At 44.3% G+C, this 13,907-nt stretch overlaps 1 protein-coding gene across 3 annotated transcripts in view; it reads right to left on the bottom strand.

Annotated features, from left to right (window-relative positions):
* Positions 1-207: 207 nt before the first annotated feature.
* The window catches only part of meis2a (Meis homeobox 2a), an 80,713-nt gene continuing 67,013 nt past the window's right edge, over positions 208-13,907 (bottom strand). For 2 of the 3 annotated variants that reach the window (XM_028566088.1, XM_028566089.1), the window contains exons 10-13: positions 7,960-8,018; positions 6,156-6,266; positions 5,587-5,685; positions 208-2,058 (exon numbers count right to left, since the gene is read on the bottom strand). In XM_028566088.1, coding sequence (XP_028421889.1) covers positions 5,627-5,685; positions 6,156-6,266; positions 7,960-8,018 — 229 coding nt within the window. In that variant the 3' untranslated portion in view covers positions 208-2,058; positions 5,587-5,626. The remainder of the gene's footprint in view (positions 2,059-5,586; positions 5,686-6,155; positions 6,267-7,959; positions 8,019-13,907) is intronic. The other variant, XM_028566090.1, reaches the window with a different exon arrangement.

Genomic DNA, 13,907 nt, shown 5'->3' with positions numbered 1-13,907 from the left:
AAGCTACTGCAAATAAGAGTGCTGGTAAAAGTGGGACCATTGTATTTTTTTGACCATTTGCACACATAAAATAAGACCTTGTTGACAAGGCAACAACGCACCCAAAACACATTTTCTAAATAATAATAAAGCAATTAATCTTAGGACTATAAAAATGGAAATGTGGATAAAGACTCTGTTTATAACACAGTTAATCACACAAAAATCTAACAAAAATCAAAAATGAAATATTTATTACAGCATTTGTGACTGAACACCTTTTAAACATTACGTCACAGTCCTCATACAAGTATTTAATGTATTTTTGACAAAGCTTAAGGGAGACGGCATCTTATCATCTAGTGAGGAACACGTGCTGAAAAAGGAAGGAATTCATGGACATACAATATCAATGCCACAGCAGATCTGAAACTAGCAAAAACATTCTTTTTCAATTGAGGTAAACACATAGAATATCTAACATGAAACAATTAATAGACTGAACTCTGTACGAAGTTTGTTACAATATTCTCTCAGCTTTTTTTCCCCCAAAAGCATTGAGTTCATAATTTAAGTTTTTTTTTTTTTTTTTTTTTTTTTTTTTTTAGTTTTAGGTTTTTTGGTGCATCAACCATCAAATGCTTCTCCAGTGCCGCAGAATCAACGTTTGTGTCAGTATTGTCCTTATGGCAAGAATGTTGATCTGCAGATAAAGAAGCGCCGTAGGATGTTGCTTTTCCACTGTTAAGCTTCCTTCAATAGGCTCTAACCAATGAGAGTCCAGGGTACAAAAAAATAAAATAATATTAAAATAAAAATGTATAAAACCAACACAATCCAGTGCTTGGGCAATTCAAACAAATAACTTTTTTTTTTCCTTTAAAACCTACAGGGCAACATTCATTCATGAACCAAAAAAAAAAAAAAAAAAAGAAGAGGGGCATGACAAATGTTCAAACTGAATCTTCTGGAGAGATCCGGTGTCATTTAGCAGCCTTTTCCCATCATGCCCTGTTCTTATGGGGGACAGGATCTGATTGCCCTCTATGGTTTGAGATGTTCCATCTTCTTGTTGTTTTTTCTTTTTCTTTTATAGTGCTGTGCTGCGAGACAGTTTCTCCTCCAGGAAGGAGCACACACAGTGTGAGAGAGAAAGGGTTAACCTTTAATTCTAAAACTAGCTCAAGAAACATAAACCATGTGATCAACGAAAAAAATGCACAAGTTTTTAACTTATTTATCTATACTTTTTATACTACAGTAGTTCTAACTCTTGGAGTCTGTTGTTTCTTTTTTAAATCTTCCAGAGTGATTTTTATTTTAGAAGTGTTTGAGCGCGTCACATGAAAGTCTACTGAACGTGTTTAGGATGGTGTGTGAGTGAGTGAGTGTGTTGAAAAGTGTGTGTCTGTGAGCGTGTGCATCTGTCCGTTCTTTGCACACGTGTACGTCAAAACATCCTCTGTTGATCTTTACCAAAAGCCCAAGACTTTACAAAGTGTTCTTGTCAGCTTGGTCCTCCGTTTGGATGAAAGTAACAAAATTGACAAGTCTAAAAAAACAAAAACAAAAAAAGATTTATCACAGCTCATCTGGAATTCTGTTTCTTTAGTGTCAAATTCTGGTCAAAAGGGTTTGCTTTTTATTCTTAAAAATAGTCTCAAAATAGGATTTATTGTGGGTTGCTGCTTTCTTTTCTTTTTTTTTTTTAAAAACTGGTTTCTTGTAGTAGCTGCTGCTGTTGTGGTGGTGGTAGCAAAGTTCCCTTATACTATTGGGCATGGATGTCCAGGCCTTGTCCTCCAGTACTGGGGTCGATGGGAGTGAGCAAAGGGGGTCTCTGTGCAGACATGGTCATTCCTGGGTGCGATGAGGGTCCTCCATGCATCAGCATGGCGTGGTGGGGATGGTGATGAGGGTGGTGGGCGTGGGGGTGGTCGGGCAGGTACGCGTGGAGAGGGGGTCCGTGTCGGGAAGGGTGAGAAGTCATCTGATGAGGGTTGGTGTAAGTAGGTGGGGCCATGCTCATGCCCATAGGACCGCTCTGAGGTACGTACTCCCCTGGCATGCCTGGCAGACCTTAAGGGAAAGACAGAAAGAGAGACTCAATTAAACTTTTTTATTTCTTTGACATGCTCTTTCTCCATTAACAGGCCTTTAATTCAATTTAAACACGACTTCAACGGGGGGAAAAAAAGGGCTTAGCGGATTTTATGACACCGCGTCTGTGACTACAGCGCTTTTCAGCTTCAACGAGTAAAGAGAGACATTTTTGCACTGGGCTATTTTAGGCTATGGTGAGTGGTTTACAATGCCCAATAGTGTTGTGGTCAGGTCTCAGGTTGGAAAGTGATCCTCAGTCATCGACAGACACTGCAGTCCTGGAGGATGTGAGGAAAACCAACCAGCCGTATTGATGTGGAGAAGTGCTAATACTTTTACAAGTGGAACAGTGAATTCCCCAGCTGACTTAAGTGACAAACCGAACAGGCATTCTCTCATGGGGATGAGCCTCTGTGAACATATTTGATTTAGAATCCCTTACACAAGTTACTAAATAATTTAGGTGTAGACTCAGTTAGCTGTATCACCAAGACAGAAAGCATTAAAAGCTTGGTTCCACCCCTGAATGAAAGTATTTTAAGCAAAACAAAGTACTGCTCTTAAATGCATGGAGTGTAGGTTTTTCCCATCCGCCACTAGCCTTATCAACAAGGCCCGGAACCCACCCTGACTCTCTCCACACTCCACCTCTGGCTCTACATGCCACTGCACTTACTCTGCTGTACTGCTCTTTTAATTTTAATACATACTGTGGATATGTATACTTATATTGTTTATATTCTAATACTTGATTTTCTTAACCTTTTTATATTTGATGAATGTGTGACATGCACCTACAACACCAAGACAAATTCCAAATTGTGTATGTGTAAAAAATGTACTTGGCAATAAAGCTTTTTCTGATTCTTTTTCTGAAAAGTTGCAAAGATAAAAGGGAAGGAAGTTAAAAGAGAAAAGAAAGGAAAAACAAGGTGGGGTATATTGATGTCCCTTAAGATGGACGCCACTCCATATGTGTAGAGACCTCAGCATGCTGGCATCTCTCACACTGTGACAGGACCCAGGACACAGAGCTGGCTCAGCAGTGCCACTGTTTGGCTTTTCACACGGCTGTTTGTTGTAATCAGAAAGAAAAAAGGAAGATGTGGGGGGTTGCTCCTGGAGCCTGGGACTGGAGTATGGGAACATGGCTGGTCCAGAGGCCTGGACCTTGGGGAGAGGGAAGTGAGAGCAGGGGGTCCTGCTGGAGCCAGGGGGCCTGGGTCTGGGCCGACCTGCTTTGTAATGTGAACCCCTGGGGGATTAGAAGCTGTAATAGGAGGGGAGAGGTTGCCGCAAGGTCACTAGGCATGCTCACTCTCTGCATTCCTCCACCTTAGTACACTGCAATTAAGAAATTACACTGGAGGGCCCCGGTGAGGGGAAGAGGAGGAGGAGGACAGAAAGGACAAGGGCAAGATTAATGCCAGTCTCATTGGTTGAAAGCTGTGCCATTTTCTAATACTCCCTTTCCATGTCAGTTCATTTGAAATGCACATGTTTGTCAGAGCAGGTCTCTTAAAACCTCACTACTGGGGTCATAAAATAAATAAATCATTCAGGGTGTTGGGGTATGATGGGTGCCCTCACCTCCATATAACCTAGAGCAGCTCCTGTTAAAAGGCCCAGCAGATGTTTTTGACACTGTAAGCTGGTAATCTCCAGTCTTGTAAGCTGCAGTCATTCTGGTAAGTAGATCTGAGACCCCCCTCCTTTATTAACAAGAGTGGTAAAACCATCTGAAGACAATAACTGACGACAGACTGGGCCTCTCTCTCTCACTCTCTCTCTCACTCTCTCCCTCTCTCCATCTCTGCATGCCTGCCTCCCTGGCTGGGTGTGCACTTCTGTTATGGCACAGTGGTCCTGCTCAATGGCTGGCCATAATTAAGTACCAAATATACCATATTGTGTGGCTGTGTAATCAAATCAAGAGAGGATAATATTCCTCTGTATTAAGCTATTAATGTAATTGGTCATGAAGCATAAAGTATGTTACGTAATTAAAGAGTCTCAAAATTATATAGCCCTATATTAAGAATTAGCCAACCTGAGCAAATGTTGTCTCTGTGTGGCTGTTTTAGGGAACATTGCTTCCAGATTTTTTTTTTCTGCTGCCATTAGCAAAGACAGGAGGGGATGAGAGAAAATGAGCGAGAGACAGAGAGTAACAGGGGAAGAGAGACAGAGAGATAGAGAGATAGAGAGAGAGAGAGAGAGAGAGAGAGAGAGAGAGAGAGAGAGAGAGAAAGCAAGGACTAGAGGGGTGAAATGATCTCTGTCGGCAGAATTGCCGCTGTGACCCTTTGGAAAATCCAGTCTCCATTTACATATAAAGGGTACTTTTAATCAAGGTAAGTGTTATTATATTGTGCCTCATTGGGCAAGGGAGTTTAGGTGTTAAAATAAAATCTCTTCTGCCCTGCCGCCTTTGTGATGTGATATGTCTTGATTTTTCAAATGTCAGCAGTGTGGCACTAGTGGGAGGTGGAATGGCCAGCTTAATCAGACTGCTGCCATTTAGTTGTATAGGGATTGTGTGTGTGTGTGTGTGTGTGTGTGTGTGTGTGTGTGTGTGTGTGTGTGTAAGAGAGAGCCAGAAAGACAGTGACACAGAGACTGTATCTGTATGTGTGAAAGAGATCCCCTCCTTTTAGATGCAGTCAAGCTTGTGTCTACAACCTTATAAATGTATCTCAATGTCTCCATGCTCTTGTCTGTGAGTCTCAGGTCAGGCTAGTCACTGGCCCCCGCCCCCCCTTAAATCGTCTCCCTCCAGTAAAAAATAATCAAAACACACAGCCCCCCCACACACACACACACACACACACACACACACACTCATTCCTCCCTTTACACAGCTCAAACCAAACCCCCAGTGAAGGATCGGCCATGTCACCCACGTCCCGTATATCTCGCTCAGGGGCCGTAATGTACTGTGGTGTTCCCGTCTTTGCATATAAGATAATTTGGGCATCAATCCTTCCCCAGACAGATTTATGTCACTCGGAGGACAGTTTCACTTCTCCTTCTTTATCGCTTCACTGGAGCCTGCTTAATTTCTCCCCGTCAGCCCCTTCCCCAGGAGATGTTATTTTTTCCCTAAATGTCCAACATTTGCATTGGCTGTCCGGGATGGAGAGAGCGATGGTGCTGTTGTGATAAATAAATTTGTGCATGCCATGCCAGGTTTTTTCTTCCCCCCTTCTTCCCCTGTTGTTGTTCCTGTTGTCTGGCGCCACAAGTCGACGGGTCCTCCCTGTCCCAGGACGGTTCCCCCTTTTTCCCAAGTCTCCCCCCCCCCCCCTTTTGCTTCTACCCCTTAAAGCATCTTGCTATAACAGCCATGCATGCTGGCTCACAGTTGTTGATGCTAGGGAGAAGGGGGTCGGAGAAAATTATGGCCAGGGTAAGAAGGGGTAGTGCTGGGAATTGTGGGTGAAAAAAATAAAACCCACAGCCCCAAAGTGTAAAAAACCCCAAGGAAAAGAGCCCAGTACTTACTTCCCCCTTTTTCTTTGCGTTTTGCTTTACAAGATGGAGGTTACATGTAGTGCCATTGCCCATCCATGCCCATATTCATCCCCATTCCACTCATAGGCCCTAGAAAGAGAAGATAAACGCCAGAAAAGGGTCAGCAGGAGTTTGAATCACAGAGGTCAGAGTAGAACCACTGATAGAGAGGATGAGGTTGGTTAGCATTAGATGGAAAATTATGAGGCAAGGGGAAGTGAAAGATATAAAGAAGTGGAGTAAGTGTTTTTTTTTTTATTTTGCATTGCATCCCCCATTTGTTATTATCATTTATGAGGGGTTTCCCCAGATGTGTTAGATTAGAGACAGGCAGCAGACAGTCTGGGGAACGGTGAGGGGAGTTTTAAAGAGAAGTGTTATTATGGCTGTGTAGCACTTGTTAGTATTAGGTTTACAGGGACCTGCTCCGTGCTGAGGTGACTAAATCTCATGCTACAGACAAAGAGGATCAGTGTTGATCAGCTGTGCGATAACTGAGGGTGAAACCGGTGTCTGGTAAAGCAGGCATGACGGAGGGATGAAGAGGAGGACCGACTTACCGGCTGGTCGGATCCCCATGTGTTGCTGACCATCCAGCACGAAGCTGCCCATTGGCTGGCCCTCTGGACTGTATGCTGCTCCTTGGCTCACTGAAGGATCAAGAAGAAAACCTGATTGTAGTCAAAACGTGGACATGAAAAAGGGGGGGGGGAGAAGAAGAGAAAACACACCAGACAATCAGCAATTGTCCCAGCTCCAGCCCAAACATACTGTAAGACATTGTGCTCATGTTTGTGGACCGCATTGACTGACACGTGGCATGCAAACACGCATACAGTAGGTCCCCATGCATGCAAGCACACACATACACACACACAGTGGCACACACACACACACACACACACACACACACCAATGTCATTCAAAACCACACTCACAGGAGATACATTGTTCTCTAAGAAGAAAGCATGCAGTTTGACAAGATGAGAAGAATTTCTGCCATGGCAGGCTATTTACCCAGTCAGTACTCAAATCAGTACTTGCACTAACATACAATCCTAATTGAACATTACTGAATATTCTGAATGATTTACCTAATTATCTGTTATAATACGGAAGTTACAGTAGCAATCAATTTGCTCAGTTGGATCTTGTTTTGTCTACTATTAGCTCTAAAGAACTAATGCTCTTTGGAATCTGTAGAAAACAGTGTATTCCAGGACTACAACAGTATTATCTTGGATAATCTGGAATTCGTAACGATTAGGGGGAGATGTTAGTCATGCTGTTTTTGTAGAGATTGCTGATTGGCACACATCCGTTGTATGCCCACAAATATTCCACAAAAGTGCAGTAATTGTAGAAAGAGTCACCCACATTTGGAAGTGCATCTCATTTTAATCATGGCTCATGTTCGTTTTGAACAATCTCCACCCCGGTGTGTGTGGGGACCTTTTTAAGACGGGGAGCTTGCTAATCAACAGAAACAGCTTTTCCCACCCTGAGACAAATTACTTGGCTTCTTTTTGGTAATGCCAAAGTCAATGAAGCTTAGGGTGACTGAATCATTCCATGGGATCACAGATTGGCGTGTTTACTACTCAGTTAGTGCTTTTTGTAATCTGACCACAATAGATACGGACAATAAAATCTGTTATCAATTAACAACATGAAGCTTTCCATAATCTGTTTTAAAGATATGAAAATCTCTCCCTGCGTTGGCGTGAAATCAAAACATCAGATCTTATTTAATCTATGCATCGTATTAAACTCAGTCTCCCTCCTGAGGGCAGTTTTCATGAAAATACATTTCCGAATACGTAGCTATTTAGTAGCTATTTAGCGGTCTTGATATAGGAAATGTGCGGAATGACTACTTAATATCAAAATTCAGAACAGGGATTCTTATAGGGAATGAAATAAAAACGCAGCAGAAAGAGTGAGGGGGAATCCCCCACTAACCCTGGACTGGAAAAAATGTAAAAACAAAACAGTCACAAAGAAAAAAAAAGAAGATAACTCATAAATTGCTGCTAGAATTTCTGGCACTCCTCTTGTGTCCAATTAGTAATTCACAGAGAGAGTGCTAATATACCTCTCTCTTCACTTAGACTGGGAAATCGCCAATTAGAGTCAATCAGCAAACGGGTCGTACCACTGCTGAACGCATCTCATACAGAAAACGGAACAGGGGATGAAGGGAGGGTAGGAAGTAGATGGGATTGTTCCAGGCATGATGTGCATGATGTGCATGCCAGTAAAGGATTTGGGAAGGGTGTTTTCATGCTGGGGGAGGAAAGAGAGAGTAGCAGCACTTTGCTGCTGTAGTTTGGCTGGGTTGTTCTTTCTTTTCTTTTTTTTTACCTGCTCGATTGGACTGGTCAATCATGGGCTGTACTATTCTTCTCCTGGCGTTAATGAACCTGGCAGAGAGAAGAAAAAAAGACAGAGGAGAAAAACAAACGTTAAATCACCCTGCATTCACACACAGAAAGATTCATCACAGGCCACCACAAAGACAAAACAGTTTTGCATGACTTAATGGCAACATTAGCCACCGAGTCCTTGAGAGAGGCGCTCACGACAAAACAGCAACAAACAAAAGGACAATTGTGTGCTGACTTGGGAACCCAGCGAGGGATACTTTTAATGTTCCTTATGATCTATTCCCCCCTCTTTTAATAAAGCTTTTGATTACGTTTGGTTGCTATGGTCACCAGGGACACATTCCTCAAGTATTAAGTGCAGCTTGGGCACAGAAGAACCCTCACCGTGGCACATCCCTCTTTCCCTCTCTCTTTCCTGCAGACAGTTGCACAATGCAACTTTATACATAGTGTCCAGTATCATGTCCACAGTTCCTTCTCCAAAACAACGTTATTTCTGGAGTGTTATCACCCATTGGAATTTCAAAGTAAGCTTTAAGTTAGCAAAGTGGAGGGTACAAATGGTTCCTTTCATTACTCCCCACCATTCCACCCCCACCTACACCCTTCCCCTCTGTGGGACCCCCACTCTGGCTGCATTGTAGGGGGTTCTGCTCCCCTTCCAGCTGTCTAGAAATGAGGACCAGGCATGGGCCACTCCGTGCTTTCACAAGGTATTGTTATGTCAGCGAGCCCATCAATTAGGCTGTCTGAAGTTTTATCACCACCACAGCAGCGAATAAGTGCAGCTCCACAAAGCCTCCCCAGCCGGCTTTGCTCCTGTGGCTTTTCCAGTGGAGAACCCAGGTCATCTGGAGGTGACTGCCAGCCAGGGGCAACCTTTATAACGGAGATGCCTTGGGCTGTGTCAAATGCAAGCTGGCCACTCAGGCCAAGCAAGCTCTCCACCTTTACCGTTCTTCCTCTTTTACCCCCTTTTTCTCTTTGTCTTTGTCTCATTCACTTTCCTACTCAATCATACTAAAACCGTAGCGTGGACTTAGCACTACAGGTACCACCATGTGGTTGATATTAAAGAGTGGTTTCAAATCACATTGGAGCTGTCCAGCATGGAGTCCTTTGCTGGTTCCAAAAAAGCAAAGGAGAGGGAGAGAGGAGAGAGAGAGAGAGAGAGAGAGAGAGAGAGAGAGAAAAAAAAAAAAAAGGCCCCACCGCCCTCTTCTAACGTTCGGGCCACGCCACCATCAGTACGGTAAAGAACTGGTCATTAGAAGGAAGGGAGAGCTGGAACCAATTTGGGCTCCTAATCCCCCATGAAGCCCTGATACCTGCCCTTACCTTCTCCAATGAACTTAAACGCCTGTAATCTGCCCGGCTCAAAGTGACATGGTTAAACGTACAAAATGCACGGTTGGGAAAAGAGAGACGCGGTGCTCATTTGCCAGGGGGCATCCAGAGTGCAGGTACGCAGGGGTGACGCGGGCCCCTGAGAGAAAAAGATGAAACGCATCCATATGAGAATGAGGAAGAACGAAGGAGGAGGAAGGGAGGTGGGGTACGCCAGTGAGAGTCGGATTGGAAATTATATGATTGTAATGCATGATTTGTGATTTAAGGGAGGAATGAGGGTTAAGGTTTATTAACTGTGAAAGTAGTTTTTCGATAGAACAACGGGGACAAGGCATTCTTAAAAAGCTATGCAGTCAGAAATGCCTGCAGTGCTTAAGACAGAAAGATGATTCCAGCATCAAAACCAGCTGAGCAAGTAAACAGTAAGAAATTCCTGGTATCACACTCCCTTCTTTAAGCTCAGAGTGCAAGGCCTGCCAAAATATATGTCCTGCTTTCTCCCTTCCTAGACGCATCAAGGGGCTCAAAATCACAACCATGTGCATTCTTACCTATTCTGGGACATAACCATAAACACATAATATTAGGAATGTTCTTGCCAGGTGCTAAATTTGGCTTCCAGGAAATATGTTATGTACTGGAGAGTATGCTAAAAGATCAAAGTGCCGTTTACAGATTTTTTTTTTTTTTTCTTTTATTCTAGATGTTCCTCTTGTGTTTTACTTACTTCTTACCAGAAATGTATGACATGGAAAATGTTTAGCTATCAGAGTATTTGCTCTCATTGAAATGGTAATGTTTGAGTCTGAAAACAGCTCATTGCTGTGTGCACAAACATAGATATTCAAATATTTTCCCTCCAAGCTGCTTCTGAGATGGACCTGCTTTTTGTCAACATTCCCTATTGGCCAACCACCACCATATCACACACTCCCCCTCGCACAAAGGCTCTGTTTTTGTACGCCAAACAAGTTGCCACAGTAACCAGGAGGCAATGTGGTGCACTGGAGGGTGTGGGGGGTGATCGAGGGCCCCTCTCGTGGCCTTAGAGCACCTTTTATCAGTCTGAGTAAAGCCAATTGAGATTATCAGAGCCGGGCCTGATAACACTGTTTTCCCTCGACCCGTGAGCTGCTAATGGTGTGTGCTTAGAACAACACAACCAGGAATCCTCCGGAGATGAAGGCCAGTCAAACTGGGATGGACGGATAGATGGACAGACCCAAGGCCCTGTGAGAGACACAGAGGTTGACCACAGGGACTCCGAATTCCCAACCACTCACTAAAACATACATGCACGCTGTAAATCTACACATCGACACCGTGGACATGACCACAACCACCGCCAGTGTGTCTGTAGGCCAACCAGAACACAGGAGGCTCACAGGGGACACCAGCTAAAAACCTCCAACCCAAAGCCCATGTTTTATTATCTACATCTGGTGGTCTAGCTTATTATGGCCTGCCTCTGCTCAATGTTAGAGCACAGAAACACACACACACACACACACACACACACACACACACACACACACACACACACACACACACACACACACACACACACACAGTACACAGAGTACCTCTCAGCATGGGAACTCCATGCTGTCTTCAAACAAATAATTAAAGGCAAGGTTAGGGGGTCGTGTGCAGGTCATTCCTTGGGATACAGCTCAGAATGTGTACATTACCCCAGGAGAAAGAGGGCTGGTGGGGCCAACGGTCCCCTGCTGTTTAATGTGGGCAACTGCTCTCTTCAAGCCAATAAACCGTAAACACATTTTCAAGTTGCATATCAAAAAACTAGTCTTGCAGTGCTAATAACGTGCTGGAGCGTGCATGTGAATACGTATGCACGCGTCAGTCAACGTGCGTATGTGCGCATCGGCGCATTCTTCACACGCTACTGCCAATTGGCCTACGGCAGCACTTCCCGCTGACATGGCGTTAGCGACACGTCTTAATAAACACGTGTGTATTGCAGATACAAATATGTCCGCTGGAAGACAGAGAACTCTGCTCCATGACGATGGAGAGTGCTAAGTTTACTAGCGCTCTGAGTATTGTGGCAGATATGAATGATGGAGCCAGGGCAGCAGGAGTCCACTTGACACGCGGTCTCCGCTAGGCTGGATCAACACGGCATCCTTGGTTACTAATATCTGCTCACACGCACAGGGGGGTGGGAGCTTCAGACAGTGTCTGCTTAGGTGTTAAAAACCCTGGCTAGCATACAATGTTATGCTATACCCAGTGTGTGTGTGAGTGCAAGGGGTTGAGGGTAGGAGTGGTCAGAGACAGGGGAAAAGACTCAATAGGGAACTTACATAATCCTAAAACATACCATGTGCCTCTATTTTATGAAGTAAAGTCCTTCAACTTTATGATCCTTCAATGCAACAAACCAACTGCCTCGTCATCATAAAGGAAAGTTGACCAATATTGTGAGAGGTTACTGGAAATTTGAAGATGAAATCACAGCAAACCAGTCTGTCTGACTCAGGGCTTGTATTTCTTTTTTTTGCTTCCCCATCTCAAGCTGTCAGAAAGGTCTTGTTTCTGGTTAACTGACTTGCAGCCACACCTGGTAACTGGCTCCTGTTGTCAGCATTCCTTCCCTGAGAAATTGTCATGCCAAACCACCCTACCCTGGAGCACAGCCAAGAGAGAGAGAGAGAGAGAGAGAGAGAGAGAGAGAGAGAGAGAGAGAGAGAGAGAGAGAGAGAGAGAGAGAGAGAGAGAGAGAGAGAGAGAGAGAGAGAGAGAGAGAGAGAGAGAGAGAGAGACTTGCTGCTTGGCTGGCCAATTGCTGTAGGAGATCAGAAGGGAACCCGGCCAATCAGGAGTAGGGTCACCCGTTTGACGAGTTTGTGATGAAAGAAAGAAACCGAGCACGAGCCAGAGTGAGACAGGAGAGAGGAACAGGGAAATACTAAACATGTCTTCTCCAAAGAAATAAGTCCCGGACTGCTCCAAATGTAGCCCCGTCGAGCGTGCGAAGAGAGGAGGCAGCTTTTAAATTGTGACGCAGAAATCGTTGACAGTTTATTGCCTTCACGGCTGACCTACTCATGCCCATTTTGAGAGCTCATATGCCAGGGACATGGAGGTAAGTTTCCGTTTGTCAGTCAAATTCCTGGGCCCCCTGTCTGTCTTTGCAGGAAGACTAGATGCAACACAATCTGAACAAGAACGTGCTGAACTAAATCCCTGATCACTGCTTGCAAACATGACTGTCCTCTGGTTCCTATTAGAGCTCATTGCTTCCATACTTCTGCTTCAGACAGAAATAAAGATTCCAAACCCCCAGCGATTGAGTCACAACTCACTGGAATCAAAGGAGGAAGGCTTCAGTTTGATCCTCTCCACACCCCGCCCCCCAGAAAAAAAAAGAAAAAAAGAAAGACGGACAGAAAGGAGCGAAACACTCAGTGTCCTCTGACCAGGAAGTGCATGCAAATTAACCCCATGAGGAGGGTGTGTTTAGTATAAGCAAACACTAATTATGGTCCAGTCAGACAGTGGGGCAGTCTGGGGCTACTGAACCTCCAACACTGATCTACTGTAGTGTCAACAACACTGATTGAATCAGCTCACATGCTCCTAGCAGCCCCCAACAGTTTACACATAGCTCGCCACCAGACTGGACCTACAGTATCTATGGATTTATCATAAACTATTACAAAGGAGCTTTTCACAGGCTCCCCTCCTCCGGGATGGAGATAAAGGACAAAGAGATAGGGCAGGAACGGGGAAGCTTCCTCAAGCTCATCCTATCAGAGACAGAGCTTCCCTTTTTTTTATCCCTTCTTCCCTTCTTTTTTAAGTTAAAACAGGAGTCAAGAGACATAAGCTGGGCGAACATTACCTCACCCCCGTGTTTGATTTAGTGCAGATGTGAAGCGAAGCGAGGCAGGATAATTTTTTAGGAACGTCAGAGAGGGCCCACTTTTAGGGCAGCCACTGTGTTTACATAGTTTTACCTCTGTCTCTCTCTCTCTCTCTCATTCACTGTGTCCCCCCCTCCACACTCTTTTGTCTGCCTCTCAAAGGGGGACTGTTTCACCTCTCCTCCATGGACTTTCACTGACCTGTTTTTCTTTCCCTTTTTATTACTCCACTCATTGCCCTTTTGTGGCATCCCCCCGCCTCAGTCCAATATGAGTAACATTTGCATTGCTCCATCAGTCGAGCTGCAGAAGTCATTCCTCTCTGAAACCCGGGGAGTACGAGTCATTAAGACTCAAGTGGAAAATCAGACAAAGAATTATATATTTGTGTTGCAAACTGACACGATTTAACGAGCAGCTAATTAAAATAAATCAATAGCACTGCGGCATGCTCGCTCCCTGTCTGTCTCTCTTTTCTCGCTCTGATTTTCTGTGCGTGGAGTGCAATGCTGTCCTAGTGATGGTTTTACCCTTAAAATCAGGCTTCAACTAGCGCTCATGCATTATGATGAATGAGCGAGAACTCACTGGCTCATCACGCAAAAGTAATTATCTATATCAAATTTGTATGCTAGAAATATACAGTAATAATCCCAGAAGTGACTCTTGACACTAAAACCGCAAG

The sequence above is a fragment of the Perca flavescens genome, chromosome 20 (assembly GCF_004354835.1).
Source record: "Perca flavescens isolate YP-PL-M2 chromosome 20, PFLA_1.0, whole genome shotgun sequence".
Taxonomy (NCBI): domain Eukaryota; kingdom Metazoa; phylum Chordata; class Actinopteri; order Perciformes; family Percidae; genus Perca; species Perca flavescens.
The sequence above is the reverse complement of the archived record's forward strand: the minus strand, read 5'-3'. Positions and strand labels throughout refer to the sequence as shown.